The following is an 18,174-nucleotide window of genomic DNA, read 5'->3' as shown; positions in this document are numbered from 1 at the left end:
TATGGATAACCTTGTTTGTACAACCAGTTTTGTAAGCTAGAATATTAGCTAAATTTGTATAGAAAACAGGGTACTTATGTATTATCTGGGCTCCCATGTTAAATGCACCCCATTTTTTCATACCCCTACTATCCAACTATGCATGGAGTTGATTTTATATAGTGTGGCGAGCGCAGCGAGCCACCGTGCCCGAAGTGTGGCGAGGGAACGCGGTCTCATAAGAAAATCGGGAGCCCAGATATTACATAAGTACCGAAAACAGGATATGTGAATTAGTCTTTTGATACTCTCTGACTGTATCCAAACTAGACATCCATATATAAAGGCAGTTACAGGGGAATAATTTATATGTTTTCGAAGTGAGGTTAAAGATATGAACATCTAAGTACAGGGGAGGCCTTGCTGAGAAATGACTCCATAACGATTTCTGGAATTGTAATTTCCTTGAATAATTGTGATTTTTTAATTGTGCGGTTTTGATCGCTAAGAACTTCCTTCAATTAATCAGGTCACCTCTCAGATACCTTTTACCAATGCATTGGTAAGAACACAATGAGAAAAGACACCACCAAACAGTTATGTCTCCAGTGCATTCTAAACTTTATTGTGAACAGCTTACATATATTTATATGCAGCCATAGTTGGCCGCCCACACGTATCCTGCCCAAAACAGGGCGTACAGACTACAAAAAATCCCCTTGTACATATGGTAACACTTTTGTTGGTAAGCTGCTCAATTTAGAGGTGTGTCACTCAGGTGCCAAAAGGGAGGGGTAATTCTGGCTAGGAAAAAAAACATTTTGAATCCCAATTGCACACTGAGTGAAAAGAGATCTTGGTTGCATGGGATGCGGTCAATTTGCCGGCGGTCGGGATCCCGGCGTTCAGAATCCCGACACTGGAATCCCGACCGCCGAAATCCCGTAACTTTCTCCCTCCGTGGGTGTCCACGACACCCATAGAGGGAGAATAAAATAGCGTGCCGAGCGTAGCGAGGCACCGGGCCCGCTGCGTGGCGAGCGCAGCGAGCCCGCAAGGGGGGGGGCGATCCACGTCCCCCCCATGTCGGGATTTCAGTGTCGGGATTCCGACCGCCGGGATTACGTATCGGATCCGGTTGCATGTATCTGCAGATATAAGGCTAAGCCCCCAGGCCGTACGTCAAGGCATCTCTGTCGCTGGGGGTCCCTAATACTGGGTATGGGTCTAGGGTGTGGGCCCCCAACATGCCGACACAGGCTGAGTACTCCAGGGCAGCACACAAATGAAAATTAGTAGGGGGTTAATAAGAAGCATGTAAGTGATATGTAAGGAAGTAAAGGTGTGATTAAAATAAATATAATGTTATAGGGAAAACATAAGTGTTAATAAAGTGTTAGGGTGTGCTAACCTGGAGCAGACCAGCCCTACCAACACAGGGGGCACAACACTCCCAAACCCATCCCATTAGCAGTAACATATGTCTGGGCTTAATAGCCCAGTGTAAGGCCACATGATAATGGCGTATAACATCTGAGAGCCAGCTTACCTGGAGCTACCCCTGGCTTCTCCAATGGCACTCAGGTGTCAGCAATCCCTCCTAATGCTGACCCATCTATGCCTCTCTCAACTGCACAACACTTTTGTTACATAGAAACATAGAATTTGACGGCAGATAAGAACCACTTGGCCCATCTAGTCTGCCCCTTTTTTTTTTAAACATGTTACCTCAAACCATATTTGATCCTTATATTTTTGTAAGGATATCAATATGCTTATCCCAAGCATGTTTAAATTGTACTACTGTATTTGCGTCTACCACCTCTGATGGTAGGCTATTCCACTTATCTACTACTCTTTCTGTGAAAAAATTCTTCCTCACATTTCCCCTGAATCTTCCTCCCTCTAGTTTCCTGTGAAGAATGTCTCCCACCTGTACCTTGTTAAAACCCTTGATATATTTTAAAGTTTCTATCATGTCCCCCCTTTCCCTTCTCTGCTCTAAAGTATACATATTAAGATTTTAGTCTTTCCTGGTACGTTTTGTGATGTAGGCCATGCACCATTTTAGTTGCTCTTCTTTGTACAGTCTCTAATGTATTTATATCCTTCTGTAGATATGGCCTCCAAAACTGAACACAATACTCTAGGTCGTACCAATGACCTATACAGTGGCATTATTACTTCTTTCTTTCTACTGCTGATACCTCTCCCTATGCAACCAAGCATCTGACTTGCCTTCTTCATTGCTTTGTTACATTGCCTACCTGCTTTTAAGTCCCCTGAAATAGTGACACCTAGATCCCTCTCTTCCTCAGTAGTTTCCATTACAGTGCCATTTATACTATATTGAGTCTTTGGATTTCTGAGACCCAAGTGCATGATTTTGCATTTTTTGGCATTAAACTGTAGTTGCCATTCTCTTGACCATTTCTCTAATCTACCTAGATCCTCAGTCATTTGTTTTACCCCTCCTGGTGTGTCTACCATGTTGCATACCTTTGTGTCATCTGCAAAAAGGCACATTTTACCCTCAATTCCATTTGCAATATCACCAATAAAGATATTAAAAAGCACCGTTCCAAGTACAGATCCCTGGGGTACTCCACTTGTAACCTTTCCCTCCTTTGACTGTACTCCGTTTACTACAATTCTCTGTTTTACTACAATTCTCTGTCAACTATCTTAGAATCCAATCCCAAGCTTTTAAGTTTATTTAACAGTCTGCGATGTGGGACAGTGTCAAAAGCTTTACTAAAGTCTAGATAAGCTACATCTACAGCCCCACCTTGATCTATTTCTTTAGTCACCCAGTCAAAAAAAGTCAATAAGATTTGTTTGACATGATCTTCCCTTAGTAAACCCATGCTGTTTTGGATCCTGTAAATTGCTAGTTTTGAGATATTCTACAACTCTTTGTTGGTAAGCTGCTCAATCAGAGGTGTGTCACTCAGGTGCCAAAAGGGAGGGGTAATTCTGGCTTTTGTATCCCAATTGCACACTGAGTGAAAAATTACTACATAATAATCAGATAATACAGAGATCTTGGTTGCATATATCTGCAGATATAGGGCTAAGCCCCCAGGCCGTACATTAAGGCATCTCTGTTCCAGTAAATGCTATTTCTCTTTCAATGGTCCTGGTGACACAGCCCAACATTGGGATGTAGGAGGGTCCGTAGGAGCCAGGCACCTATCCTAAAGCTTTTGGAGGGTAGGCTCCTCCCTTCCTCATCCCAGACTCCTCAGTTCGTGTTAGGTGCCCACTGGAGTGGGTGCTATTCTAAAGGGCTGCCAGAGCAGCCGAAGGATTAGAGTTAGTTAGGGTTTTTATTATTTTATTAACTTTTACAACTAGCTAGGTAGGCACAGTGTGAGGATTCTCTATAGTGAATCCTCACACTGACAGCGCAGCAGGAGCTGACAAAAGCGCGTCCTGTCAGCTCGCTGTGCACAGGGGAGACGCTGTCTGGCCTCCCTGTGCAGCGCTTACAGCTTCTTTTAAGAAGCTGCCTGGGCTCCGGAGCACTCTGAAACCGGCTTCACGCTAGGTGGGGATCATGGGGGACAGGCGCTCTGTGATGGCGGCGGCCATTTTACGCGGAGCTTGCACACTGAGCTCCTATATGAGAGGACAGCAGTGTGTTACAGGCATGTTCCAAGTGGTCCCCAGCTGAGGGGGAGATACTGGAACTAGGAGATCCTGCAATGGGAGCGGCTGTCTAGGGGTGGTTGGCGCCAAAGTCACGGACCCCGCAGCAGCAGGGACTTGGTCTCTTCCCTCACTCTGTTTTGGCGCCATTCGGAACGCTTGCAGCGGAGCTGAGCTGGCTGACAGATCCTGGCAGAGTGTTTGGATTTCCTGGGCATCGCTTTCCCCACATCTGAAACCATCAGACAGATAAGTGACTGGGTGCATTGGCTCGGTAGAAACGCTTGTACAGTGTATGTGCTGGGACTGTGTTATTTTATATCATGTCTGAGCATCAGTCTGTGGTTTTGGGGGAGGGAGCCCTTAGTACATTGAGTGCTTGCAGTGTTTGTACACTGAAATTTGTCCCTGAGCAGATGGCCAAGGGGGGCTTGTGTATTACTTGCGCTGCTGTGAAACCCATGGGGAGTGAACCCCAGAGGGTAGAGCAATTGGAACCCGCGTGGGCCAGTGCCCTTGGCAGGTCTGTGAATGCTTTAGTGCAATTGCTGGACAGACAGAGTGATGTCTTGGTAGATTCTCAGAGACCTATGTCATCATCTCAGCAGTCCTCTGGCTCCTTGCCTCTGACCCAGGCAGATCCTGGCTTCATTCAGGTCATGCAGGATACTGCAAAAGGAATTAGCAGGTTTAGTGAACTACTAGACAAAATAGATGTTGATTCTGTGGGAACCCTTAAAAGGTCTTATTCAGTGCCTTTGCTTGTTGCTGAAGAGGATGGAGAATATGCAGACATTCCCTGGGAGCAGGGAGATGAGTCTGAGGATTCCTCTGCCGCAGGGGTGGAGGATTTGATTACTGCTGTAAAACAGGCTTTAAATTTGTCTGTGGAAGATAAAACTCCTGCAAAAGGTGTGTTTAAACGGCAGCGTAAGGAAGCTGTTACCTTCCCTGCAGATGAAGGTTTACAGGATTTATTGGAAGGGGCTTGGAAAACGCCCGATAAAAGGCTGCAGATGCCAAAGAGATTTTTAAGTCTGTATCCCATGCCTGAGGCTCATGCAGACCTCTGGGAGAAAGTTCCAGTGGTAGATGCTTCTGTGCCACGCTTGTCAAAAGCCACTGTGCTACCAGTGCAGGGGGGAGCAGCCTTTAAGGACCCCGTAGATAAAAAGCTGGAGGGTAACCTCAAGGCAATTTTTGAAGGGGTGGGCTACACACTCCGCCCTCTGATTGCTTCAGCCTGGGTCTCTAAGGCCATGATTGTGTGGGCCAATGACCTGTGCACTATTTTACATGCTGATCCTTGTGTGTTGTTACTTGCGGAGAAGCTTAAAGCAGCTGCAGAGTATGTGCTTGAGGCTGAGGAGGAAGCTCTCAAAATGGCTGCCAGAGTTTCCACAGTGTCCGTCAATGCCAGGAGAGTGCTCTGGCTTAAAGCTTGGGAGGCGGATAACGAGTCTAAGAAGGCCTTAGAGGCATTGGCTTTTAAAGGAAAACTGTTGTTTGGTTCAGAACTAGAAGAAATTATTAAGCAGGCCACGGGTGGTAAAAGTACCTTCCTGCCGGCCCCTGCAGCCAAGCAAACATCAAGGTTTTCTGCTTTTAGGCCGTCCTTTCGGCCCTCCCCTAGAGGAGGTGCGTCTTTTCGAGGACAAGCCTTTAGGGGAAAGTTTCAGTCCTCCAGGGGCAAGGCCCCAAAGTCTAAATTCGGTTCCTTTCATAAGAAACCAAACACCAAAGGAGAGGACAAACCCGCCGCATGACTACCAGGGGATTTTCCCGGCGGTGGTCAAGGTGGGGGGGCGTCTGTCAGTTCAGGGATGCATGGGCATTGTTAGACCAGGATTCCTGGGTATTAGACATTATATCCCAGGGTTACAGAATTCCCTTCAAAGGTCTTCCTCCGAGAAAATTCATTCCCACACCACTACCAAAGGAGGCTCGGCTCCGTACAGCTCTCTTGGGAGCGGCTCACTCTCTTTTAGAGAAGGGTGTGGTGATCCCGGTCCCCAGAGCGGAGGGCAAAAAAAGGCTTTTATTCCACTCTGTTTCTGGTGCCCAAACCAGACGGGTCTTTCAGACCAATTCTCAATTTAAAGTCATTGAATATCCATTTGTGGGTAGACCATTTCAAAATGGAGTCTCTACGGTCAGTGCTGCTAAGCCTGGACCAGGGAGAATTTTTGGCGTCCATGGATGTCCAGGACGCATACCTTCATGTTCCTATCCATCCAGAACATCAGGTTCTATTGAGGTTTGCGATAGGAGACCTGCATTTACAATTCCAGGCGTGGCCCTTCGGTCTGGCTACAGCGCCAAGGGTATTCACCAAGATAATGTCAGTAATGGTGCTTCGGCTGAGGGGAATCACTGTGGTTCCATATTTGGACGACCTGCTGTTCAAAGCGGAGTCAGCAGAAAAGCTAAAGAGTCACTTGGCAGAAGCCATCGGTTTTTTGCAGGCTCACGGTTGGCTTTTAAATTTACAAAAGTCTCAGTTGGTGCCGTCACAGAGACACCAGTTCCTGGGAGTTATTCTGGATACCCATCTACATCAGGTATTCCTACCAGAGGCAAAGGCCAGGGACCTGGCTGCCTTGGCACAGGAGATCCTCGGGTCTCAGAGCACATCAGTTTGGAGGTGTCTCAAGCTGCTGGGGAAGATGGTGGCGTATTTCGAGACGTTACAGTTCGCCAGGTTCCACTCTCGAGTGTTCCAGTGGAACATTCTGACAGCTTGGTCGGGGAATACTCAGACCATGAAGTCGGAACACATAGTGTTGTCTCCAGAAACTCGGTCTCCCCTAGAATGGAGGATGGAGGTGGATTCCCTTCAGTGGGGTCGGTCTCTGCAGTCCTGGAGCTGGCTGGTAGTCACTACCGACGCCAGTCTCAGGGGCTGGGGGGCAGTAGTCTTGGACCTGCGTCTGCAGGGCTTATGGACCTCGGAGGAGTCTGCCTTGCCGATCAATATCCTGGAACTGAGAGCTGTGTGGAAGGTGATTTCTCTGGCAGGAGAAAGATTACAGGGGCTCCCTCTAAGGATTCAGACCGACAACGCCACAGCTGTGGTGTATCTGAATCACCAGGGAGGCACACGCAGCAAGCTGGCTATGTGGGAGGTGTCCCGGATCTTCTTGTGGGCGGAACAGAATGTTCCAGCGTTATCAGCGATATTCATACCAGGGGTGGAGAATATAGAGGCCGACTTCCTGAGCAGGGAGGAACTGCTGGAAGGAGAATGGATCCTGAACCCACAAGTATTTCATCAGATTACACTGAAATGGGGAACTCCGGATGTGGACCTGATGGCATCAAGGTTCAACCATCAGGTGCCCAGGTTCTATGCCAGGACAAGGGATCCACTGGCAGAAGCAGTGGATACTATGACCATCCCCTGGGAGGGGAATCTACTTTATGTCTTTCCGCCAGTTCCAATGCTGGCAAGAGTTTTGAAAAAGATACAGGCCCAGGCAATCCCGGTGATTCTAGTGGCTCCAGATTGGCCAAGGAGGTCCTGGTACTCGAGGCTTCAGAGATTGTCTGTGGACTCGTGGCGTCTACCTCTGAGGTCAGACCTTCTAAACCAAGGACCATTCAACCATCTCGATTCAGCTCGGTTAAATTTGACGGTTTGGCTGTTGAAACCGCCATCTTAAAGAACAAAGGGTTCTCAGAGGCTGTGGTTAACACCATGATTAAAGCTAGAAAGTCAGTGTCTTCTGCAAATTATTATAGGGTCTGGAAGACCTATATTAGGTGGTGTGAAAGGCAGAAGTCACACACATCGCGTTTTAGATTGGCTAAATTGCTTGAGTTTTTGCAGGATGGCTTTTCCTCTGGGTTAAGCCTTCAGTCACTCAAAGTGCAGATCTCGGCCTTGTCAATTTATTTCCAAAAAAGGATAGCATTGTTACCGGAAGTATAGACCTTCCTACAGGGGGTTTCTCGATTGAAACCTCCCTACAAGCAACCAGTAGCGCCATGGGATTTATCTCTGGTTTTGGAGTGTCTTCAAAAGGCGCCTTTTGAGCCGTTAAGGTCGGCTGACCTTAAATTCCTTACATGGAAACTGGTATTTTTGTTGGCGGTGGCGTCAGCAAAAAGAGTATCGGAGTTGGGAGCATTGTCCTGCAAGTCTCCCTTCCTTATATTTTATGATGATAGGGCTGTCCTTCGGACAGTACCCCAATTTTTACCAAAAGTAGTCTCTACTTTTCATCTAAATCAGGAGATAGTTCTGCCTGTGTTTCAACCCCCAGAGGGTTCAAGGAAAAGGGACAAATTGAGGAATTTGGATGTTGTGCGCGCTTTGCGCATTTATGTGGACAGAGTAAAGAGTGTCAGGAAGACTGATACTTTGCTAGTTTTGTATGATGTACACAAAATTGGTTGGCCTGCTTCTAAGCAGACCATTGCTAGGTGGTTGCGTTCTGTAATTGCTTTTGCATATACTAAAGTTGGTAGGCCTGTGCCGGCCAGGATTAATGCGCATACCACCAGGTCAGTCGCCACCTCATGGGCGGTTCGACATGGGGCAACAGCTGAGCAGGTTTGCAGGGCTGCCACTTGGTCATCTGTTCATACCTTTGCCAAATTCTATAGGTTCCATGAGTTCGCGTCGGAGGACGCATCATTCGGGCGAGCAGTGATGAGAGCTGCAGACCTGAGCGTACCCACCCAAAGGACCGGCTCTGGAACGTCCCAATGTTGAGCTGTGTCACCAGGACCATTGAAAGAGAAAAAGGGATTTTTGTAAGAACTTACCGTTCGAATCCCTTTCTCTGATATGGTCCTGGTGACACAGCGATCCCTCCCTTACGCTCAGTAAGTATGCCAGTTTCATGATGTTTCATGTTATATATGGTTAAAAGTTATTTTAAAATTGTGCATATAATATGTGCAGGCGTTTGTACTGAGTTAATGTATTCAAGTGGCTTTGAAAGATTGAACTGAGGAGTCTGGGATGAGGAAGGGAGGAGCCTACCCTCCAAAAGCTTTAGGATAGGTGCCTGGCTCCTACGGACCCTCCTACATCCCAATGTTGAGCTGTGTCACCAGGACCATATCAGAGAAAGGAATTCGAACGGTAAGTTCTTACAAAAATCCCTTTGTTTAGCGTCCCCTATCTAATAGATGATTGCAACCACCAATAAGCTCAGCATCCCTTATAGTTTCATACAGCTTTGGTTTCACACCTGTGTGTCTGTTGAGCTACAGTTTCCTTGCACATCTATCTTTGTGGTCACAGGCTGTCTAGTTTGACTTTGTGGTGAGTGCAAATAGCTGACATATGATTCTTCTCTGAAACCAAAGTGCAGGTGCTTCCTCTTTGCAATAACAGGATAATATGTTTAAGAATTCTTTCTTATATTGAAGCATTATTGATTATTATAATAAAATACAATGGCTGAGTTAATCTATATCTATCATTTGTAAGATGATTGAACTAGATAAACCTAACATTTCAAGAACTTGTATAGGATGAAATCTTACAATAAGTAATTGTACAGCTAACTGCTTAGACCATTGGAGAAGGACTCGTTTATTTATTTGTTAAGTTTTACATTGTTAGTCCCATTATGGAATGTTATTTAGCTGCAGAAGGATATATCTAGACTATTATGGGACATACACACAAGGCGATGTGAGGGGTATTTCTAAGGGAATTGACTAGATAGCTTAGAAATAAATCACAGATCGCTTCATGTGTATACGTTCTGTGACGTCGATGTGCGGTCCCGCACGTCATCATCGCCTGACTAGATATATACTGCATGTAGTATATATCTAGTCGTCGCCAGTGTTCTCTCACCAGAGATCGCTCGGCACAAATCACTGGTGCCTCTCTGTGTGCTGAGCGATCTGTGCTTATCTCAATCGCTCAGCACAAAGGCACACTCGCCCCTAACATAAGTCACCTGAAATGAAGCATATACATTGGTTTTTAGGAGAAAAGTTTGGGATTTTCAATTATCCCTCAGAAGAATAAAAAAAAGGTGCAGACGCAGCTTTGATCCCAAGTTTGCTGCAATTAGTTTAGCATTACATGTATGAACAAACGGGAGATGATATATTATCATGTCCCTTATCTCTGCACTAAGCAATATCGGGAATCAATCGTTCATACATTTGCCGTTAAATGTTTATAATTCCCCAAGTGCTGATTTGTGTAGGTCTATGTGGCCAGGCCACCTCAATTCTGCTTGTTTTCATAGTGATTAAACTTATCACTACATTTCCACAGGTGCTTCCTCTTTGAACGTTCATATGCTTGATTTGGGAGCATTAGCAGTGTGAGAGAGTGCAAGATAAGCCTGGCAAATCGCTCCATCAGCCTAATTTATTTTCCAGTGTAGGATTGGTGTTGATCCGATGCGATTTTTTTACCTGTTCATAACCCCGCTATCCACTACGCTTGGAATTGATTTTATATAGTGTGGTGAGCCCCGCTACAAAATATGTGCAACGCAGAAAGTTTAGATGTGTCTTAACACATCATTGCTGCATTTGTGCCCATCTGCCCCTCTTGGTATGCCATGCCATGTGAGGTTCTGATATTGTCGGACATTTGATATATGACCCTTGTGTATACAGTATGTGTGCGACTAAAGACTCTATATAGTAAGCCATAGAGTGTGATGAAGTACAAGTCGGCCAGCTGTTGTCATTTATCAGACACAGGCAGTAAGGAGCGGATTTGCTGGTACTTTATTTGCATATTTCTTATCTCCCTCATAGGCCAAGTACATGAACTAAAAATAGAAAGTAAAAAGAGAATGCTGGCAACCAATTAATATATTTGTGTATACCGGTAATCAGCACCTCCTAAAAGGATTTTAATATAAACACAAATAGTCGGCCTGTTACACACATATGACATATGATATATTATGCTTATCAATTAAGACCATGAGATTCAGTTGATTGAAGGCAAGTTAAATGAAGGTAACAATGTTTTGCTGTTTTTTTTAAGTGCCGGGACACGCAGCATAGCCCCGCCCCTGTGTTTTGATTGGCCCACAGGCCAATCAAACAAACACAATGGATAAGATAAGAATACTTTATTGTTATTAACAATACACCACAAAGAATGCACTGTCAACAAAACTTCACACAAGAACCTGCACAGAAGAAAAAACACTAAGAGCAATTCCCATGTCATTTTACAGCATTTAGCATGCGAACAGCAGTAGAAAAAAAGCTATTTAACATGCGCTTTGTGCATGCCGGGACACTACGAAACTGTTTTTGTGACGGCAAAACATCAAAAACCTCGTATTTTGGATGACTAGGATCTGCCAAAATACAATTTGCTTTCTTTAGCAATCTATTTTTGTGTAATTCATGGGCGCATGGTAAAGACAACCCAATAATTTTACCTGCAATTTTTATCACACGATCTAACGCGGTCCGCTCAGCCACGGGGCAGCTCCCAAACCAAACTACGATCCCGTAAGTCAAGACACTCTCCACTATGCCCCGATAGAATCTAATTAGTGTGTTAATGTCAGAGCATACAGCTTTGAGTTTCCTTAAAAAGAAAAGCCGTTGCTGGGCCTTCTTAATCACTGTGTTAGAGTTTAAAGACCACGTCAGATCATCAGAAATGAGTAGCCCCAAAAATTTAAAAACCTTCACCTCCTCAATAGGCTTATCCTCAATAAAAATGGGGAGTATTGGCCTACCACAACCTCGCCTGAAATCTATCCTCATCTCCTTGGTCTTGTTTATATTTAGTTGCAGACAATTTTGCCTGCTCCATTCAAGCAATCTATGAACCTCAGACCTATATGCTACCTCATCGTCATCGGTTATCAGGCCAACCACAGCGGTATCGTCCGCAAACTTCACTATCTGTACGGATTTTGAAGTTGATACACAATCATGTGTAAATAGGGAATATAACAACGGGCTCAGGACACACCCCTGTGGTACGCCTGTGCTAACCATAACCTCACTGGAGATATGATTTCAAAGTTTCACTACCTGTGGCCTGTCAACTAAAAATTGTTAAATCCAGTTACACAAATACCCATTTAGTCCCAAATTAAAAAGTTTGGAAACCAACGACATTGGAATAATGGTATTAAAGGCAGAACTAAAATCCACAAATAAAATTCAGACATAAGAACCCCTTTTCTCAAGATGGCCCAGTGTTTGGTGCAAAACCACCAAAATTGCATCATCCGTGGACCTATTTGCTCTGTAAGCAAACTGGAACGGATCAAAATTTTCAGTAAAATGAGACTTAATGTGGCTTGGTACCAAACGCTCAAAGCATTTCATCACCAGTGATGTCAAGGCAATGGGACGGTAATCATCCAGACCTTTCAGGGGATTTTTCATTGGTATTAGGATAATCGTCATGGCCTTGAGACACTGTGGGACAACACAAGTCTGTAGCGAACAATTAAACAGCAGCGTAAAGATCCATGCCAGTTGCTCACTACACCCTCTAAGGACCTTACCCGGAATCCCATCCGGGCCGGCTGCCTTCCCCAGGGCAACACCCTGCAAACACTTCCTAACCTCCAGCTCATATAATACAATTTGTACTTCATCTGGTCTATTTGTAATCATGCTTGCAGTGGACAACTTATTTTTGTCAAATCTAGTATAGAAATCATTTAGATCATCAACCAAAGTTCTATTTACGTCTGAGGGCTCCGTTTTTTTTACTTATAAGTAGTGATTTCCTGCAACCCCTGCCACATATCTTTGGAATCGTGGCATTCCCTAAATCTGGCTTCCATCTTACTTGAAAATTTTCTCTTGGCCTGCCTAATCCCTATCCTTAGGTTTGACCTAGCAGCTTTATAGGCCATACTGTCACCCATTTTAAAAGCATTATCTCTAATTTTAATTAGTGAATGCATCGTAGAATTCCACCAGGGCTTGTTGTTTGCAAAAATTCTAAACCTACGTTTAACAGTAACGCTCTTTATGCTACAATTTATATAGCCCAAAACCATAGTTGCCAATAGATCCACGTCAATATCCTCGCCTATCACGGACTCCCTGATAAACAACTCCCAATCAGTGAAGGTTAAAATGTCCTGTAACCTTTCTATTGCATTTTCCGGCCAGATGGTAACACTTTTCCTACTCGGCCTGACTCGCTTAACCAGTGGTTTATACTTAGGTAACATAAATAAGGAGACATGATCTGATCTTCCAATATGCGGACAGACAACAGCCTCATTTGCATGCTCCACGTTGGTATAAACTTGATCCAAAATGTTTCCGCCCCTTGTTGGGACAAAGACATTTTTAGAAAACTATCACACTGGTTAAAGTCGCCAGCAACAATAAAAGCAGCATCAACATATTTAGCCTGCATATCGGCCAGGATCTCGTATAAAGTGCCAAGTGCACATTCTACATCGGCCTGTGGACATATATAAACGGCCATAACTATTACTGCGGAAAATTCCCTTGGTAGATAATAAGGCCTGCATTTAATCATTAAATATTCCACATCCACCGAACAGTAGGATCCAATAGCAACAGAGTCCGAGCACCATTTTTTGTTTACATAAATGCAAACACCACCACCCTTGCTTTTTCCCGACTCGCGGGTTCGATCAGCTCTAAACAACGTTCTGTTCACAAAATCCAACGCCGTATCGGGAGTATTACCATTTAACCATGTCTCGGTAAAAACTATAATAGAGCAGTTCCTCAGGTGTGGCTTGCTAGCCAACTCCATATCAATGTCATCCAATTTACTCGGCAATGATTGAACGTTTGCCATAATCAGGCTAGGCAGGGGAGATTTTAAAGGGCACAACTGAAGTCTATATTCCACTCCAGACCTTTCCATGCTTCTGCCGCCTCTCTCTCCGTGGGCAACGCTTCCAGCAGCCAGCAAGATTAAAAACCCTGCGGAGTTCTCTATATTGCTGGTCAGCAGATCTTCTATGCCATTTATGTCTGCTACCATGCCTCCATCCATTTCCCCAACCCTTTTGTACCTGCTCATGCCTTCGCTGTCCTCCAGATTTGCTGTGCTGTGCAGATGCTTCCAGGGGCTCAGGGGTCATGGTGGCAGTAGGGAGTTCATACATGCCACCTTCAGCAGCAGTGAGCGCCTCACCACGCTCACCATGCTGCCTTCCAGTCACCTGCTTTCCGGCGGGGGGAGCACATCCATCCGCTCCGACCTCCCCGGCTCGTCCTCGCTGTACGGCTCCGACCTCCCCACTCATCCTTGCTGTACGGCACTGCCGCGCCACAGCTCCCAACAGCACCTCCCGCTGATACACGATCCTGCCCGCCCCGCAGCTGATCCATGACAGCAGGAGCAGCCGGACAAACAGGTTAGGCAGGCTGGGCAAATTTAGCCTTAGCTTGGGCTTAGGATTGGGCTTTGATTTGGACTTTGCTCCAAGTGCTCCATGTGCACAGGAGCTTGTTGCCGCTGCGTATACACGCGCCGCCATCTTCCACCAGCAGACCCCCTGTTATGTTGAGAAAAAAAAATGTAAAAATATCGATGGTCATCCATAGCACGATCAATGGCCAGTTGCAGAATTGCCATCGATGGCAATGGCAACGATGGCCATCCCTAAATGAAGGTGCTCAAGTCTGCAATACCCCCCCCCCGGGCGCTGTTATTCTGACTGCCAGCATCCTGTCTGATGTTAACCACATCCCCATGGATCTTTTGCCCATAGACATAGATAGGAATGTTTTAATAAGTTATTTTTAATCTTACAGAACTTTTTCACTGAAAGTGGTTCAGGCAAGCACTTACGGCCACATATGAGATATGTTATTACTGGAACTTTAAATATAATTCATGGCTTTATTACTCCCTAGATAGAAGTACAAGAACTGTTTCATATATTCGTATTCATATTACAATTGCATGTTGCATTCTCTGTAAACTGTAGTTTATATTATGTAGGGTATTGACTCTGCACTTAGCTCTGTTTTATAATCCTTTGTATTATTAAGACAACTGCCAGGTGGTTGCACTGAGTGCAAAGATTTCAAGACTGATCCTGCAACATCTGCACAAGCATTCCTAGATCCACTTAAGTGAAGCCTACAGTGATTTCACAGGTCACGTGTCAGTGGATTATGCATCCATTATACCATCAGTAAATAATGGCTGAATAATCCTCAAATTTAGTATTATAGAAGAGCTTTCTATTTCACTTGTGTAATCTTAAGAAGGTCTGGATACATTAAATGCATGAACTGACCTGTAAATTCCTCGCTTGAATCTGGAATCATATGTTTAGCTGAATGGTGAAGTTATTGGGTACTTGTTTAGTTTCACGGCGGCCGATATATCGGCCGATCTGATGCGATTTTTTTACCTGTTCATAACCCCGCTATCCACTGCGCATGAAGTTAATTTTATATAGTGTGGTGAGCCCCGTGGATTACTGTGCTCGCCACACTATATAAAATCAACTCCATGCGTAGTGGATAGTGAGGTTATGAACAGGTAAAAAAATCGCATCGGATCGGCCGATATCGCATCCGATATATTGGCCGCCGTGAAACTAAACAGGTACCAGTTATTGTTCTGCATACAGTTCATGTATATATTATGCTACTAAATACAGTATGTCCAAATTACCAACAGACAGGAAGGCAAATTTATGCAAAGTGTTTTATCCTATGTGTTAAATAACTAGGATGTAGTAATTGGCTCCCAAACAGCCATCTCCATATTTATTATTTTAGCTTATAGATAACATTCAAAAGCGAGAACCTTGATTTCTGAAATACACAATTCATATAATATAATCACTGCAATGAAAGTATCAACTTAAACTGTACTTGGTAACTTTTTCTTTTGAATGTAAACAATTCGGTTTTTGTTTATTTTATATAGAATATGAAGATGGTGATTTATCCAACTGGGTGAATAAGGAAAGGTTTGAAGGCTATCTCCAGGTTGATGGGTTCACATTGTATGAGCTAGGAGATACAGGTATGATATCCAACCTCACACTCATCATTTGTTACTCCAAAAACAACACACTTTTGTGTGAATATTTAGTTTTTGTATAGACACATTTATGTACAAAGTAACACAAAAAATGTGCGTGTGTGTGTATGTATATATATGTGTATGTATGTATATGTGTATATATATATATTGTGACAAGGAATCACTTTCACTGTATATAGATGCAGTCTATAATTGTTTTGTAACAGATGAACAGCATTGCAGGGTTTTCCACAGACTTCACAGTCAGATTACACTCCAAAGCACCGAACGTAATATTACATTGAATACATCAGTTTAGTAAACCTGGACTGGATCTAATTTTCCAGCTGCTGCTCTAAAACCTGGACTGGATTTTAAACATTACACTCACGTGGTAATATGCTGTCCCAGCAAACAAAATGCATCATTTATTGCACTAATGTGATTTGAGATTCTCTTAAATCCACTGGAATAAAGGAGAAATGGATAATACATTTTATATATATATATATATATATATATATATATATATATATATACATATATATATATATATATATATATATATATATATATATATATATATATATATATATGTTGCAATCCCCGTCCTGGGATCAGGCACAGGGGAAGGAAAACGGCACTCGCGGTTTTTTGTAATTATATTTTATAAATTTATGGTGACATCAGATACAGCATACCGACGTTTCAAGGCTTGTCAGCCTTTTCTTCAGGATGCGCTGTAAAGTGCATATAGTGCTAGTGCAGTTTTTTTTATTTCACTGCACTAGCACTATATGCACTTTACAGCGCATCCTGAAGAAAAGGCTGACAAGCCTTGAAACGTCGGTATGCTGTATCTGATGTCACCATAAATTTATAAAATATAATTACAAAAATCCGCGAGTGCCGTTTTCCTTCCCCTGTGCCTGATCCCAGGACGGGGATTGCACCCTGTATCAAACGATATTAAGGGCACCGCGGTAAGTGACTACATCGTCCGGAGTGCCGAACAACACAAAAGATTTATATATATATATATATATATATATATATATATATATATATATATATAGTTTGCGAAGTGCTGGCACTCAACCTTCCTGTGTCAATTACCACGGTGCAGGAGAAGCAGGTATCATAGAAAACGAATAACCCGCACCCATCGGATTTCTTGTTGCATAAATAATCACTCATGATATATATATATGTGTGTGTAGTGCTTTATACATTTTGCACTTGCAATATGAATTGTGATAACTCTGACATTTCCCATTAATAACACCACTAAAGGAACGGAAAGATGTAGTACAATTGATATTTATGGTGGGATTTCTCTTTAATGCCTAGCTCTCTAAATTTAATTTAGGCTGTTCTGCTGGGTGTGGATATTTAGATAAACTGTGTCTAGACAGACAGACAGTAGGATGGCAGGTCAAAAGGTCAACATTAAAATGGTATAACGGTTGACATGACAAAAGGTCAACATGAGTTTGTTTGTTTTTAAATTGTCACTTTTGACATGGACACCAACTTAGTGTAATGCGTACCCTCGCATGGCTCTCTTCGCTCGCAACATTAATTGTACTAATTGTAGTACATGTGGTTGGTAAAGTATGAAAGTCCAAAAATAAAAAAAATTGTGAAAAACACATGTCTAACTTTTCATGTGCTGACCTTTTGACCCTGTCGACCTACTGCATGTCAACCTATTGACTCTCTATCTAGAAACGGTAGATCTAGCAACCAGAATCAGGTTCTACCGAGGTGACATAATTAATCTGTCTTAAAAGAAGCGCTGCTGTACCAGATATTTCTAAACCTGAATCAAATGTATTTATTTTATTTTTTTACCAGTTTTTTATATAGCAGCACTTCACAAAGAATATTTGAACATTCGCATCAGTCCCTGCTCCAGTGGAGCTTACAATCTATATTCCCTACCGCATTTACAATCAACATTATAATCCCTACAATCTATATTCCCTACACATTCATTCTAAGGTTCATTTTTATTGGGAGCCAATCAACTTACTAGTATATTTTTGGATTGTGAGAGGAAACTGGAGTACCCGGAGGAAACCCATGCAAACACAGGGAAAATATACAAACTCTGCACAGTTAGTGCCATGGTGGGAATCGAACCCATGACCTCAGCGCTGTGATGCAATAATGCTAACTATTGCTGCCCAAATCAAATATTTATTATTTCTTAGTTATACTCCAATTTAATTAAAATGCACATATATAATAAAATTATACTAAATTAAATTACTCTAAGGCATTGGGGGGAAAAGTCTAGCTGTTTTAGAAGCAGTTTCCCCCAAATTGTAAAATATAGACCAGATACACTATGTGATTTGGGCCCAATTCCACCCGATTCTGGAGGATCGGGCCGAGAATCGGGTGAAATAGCCCAAATTGTGTAGTGTATGACATTCGAACTGTTCCTGTGCACAGTCCCATGCGCATCGGATCAGATCCGGAGGTCGGGCGGACTGCACATAAGATAAATCTTATGTGCAGCCATCAGTGGGGCAGGGAGCAAGGTCCGGGCGGGTGGGGACCTGAGAGCAGGGTCCGGGGGA

The 18,174-nt window shown here is 43.5% G+C and overlaps 1 protein-coding gene across 1 annotated transcript in view; it reads left to right on the top strand.

Annotated features, from left to right (window-relative positions):
* The window catches only part of TMX3 (thioredoxin related transmembrane protein 3), a 111,975-nt gene that overhangs the window by 81,795 nt on the left and 12,006 nt on the right, over positions 1 to 18,174 (top strand). Inside the window, exon 10 of the mRNA XM_083187714.1 lies at positions 15,488 to 15,586. Coding sequence (XP_083043840.1) covers positions 15,488 to 15,586 — 99 coding nt within the window. The remainder of the gene's footprint in view (positions 1 to 15,487; positions 15,587 to 18,174) is intronic.

The sequence above is a fragment of the Crinia signifera genome, chromosome 5 (assembly GCF_055691185.1).
Source record: "Crinia signifera chromosome 5, ASM5569118v1, whole genome shotgun sequence".
Taxonomy (NCBI): Eukaryota; Metazoa; Chordata; class Amphibia; order Anura; family Myobatrachidae; genus Crinia; species Crinia signifera.
This window is presented reverse-complemented; position numbering and strand designations above follow the sequence as displayed.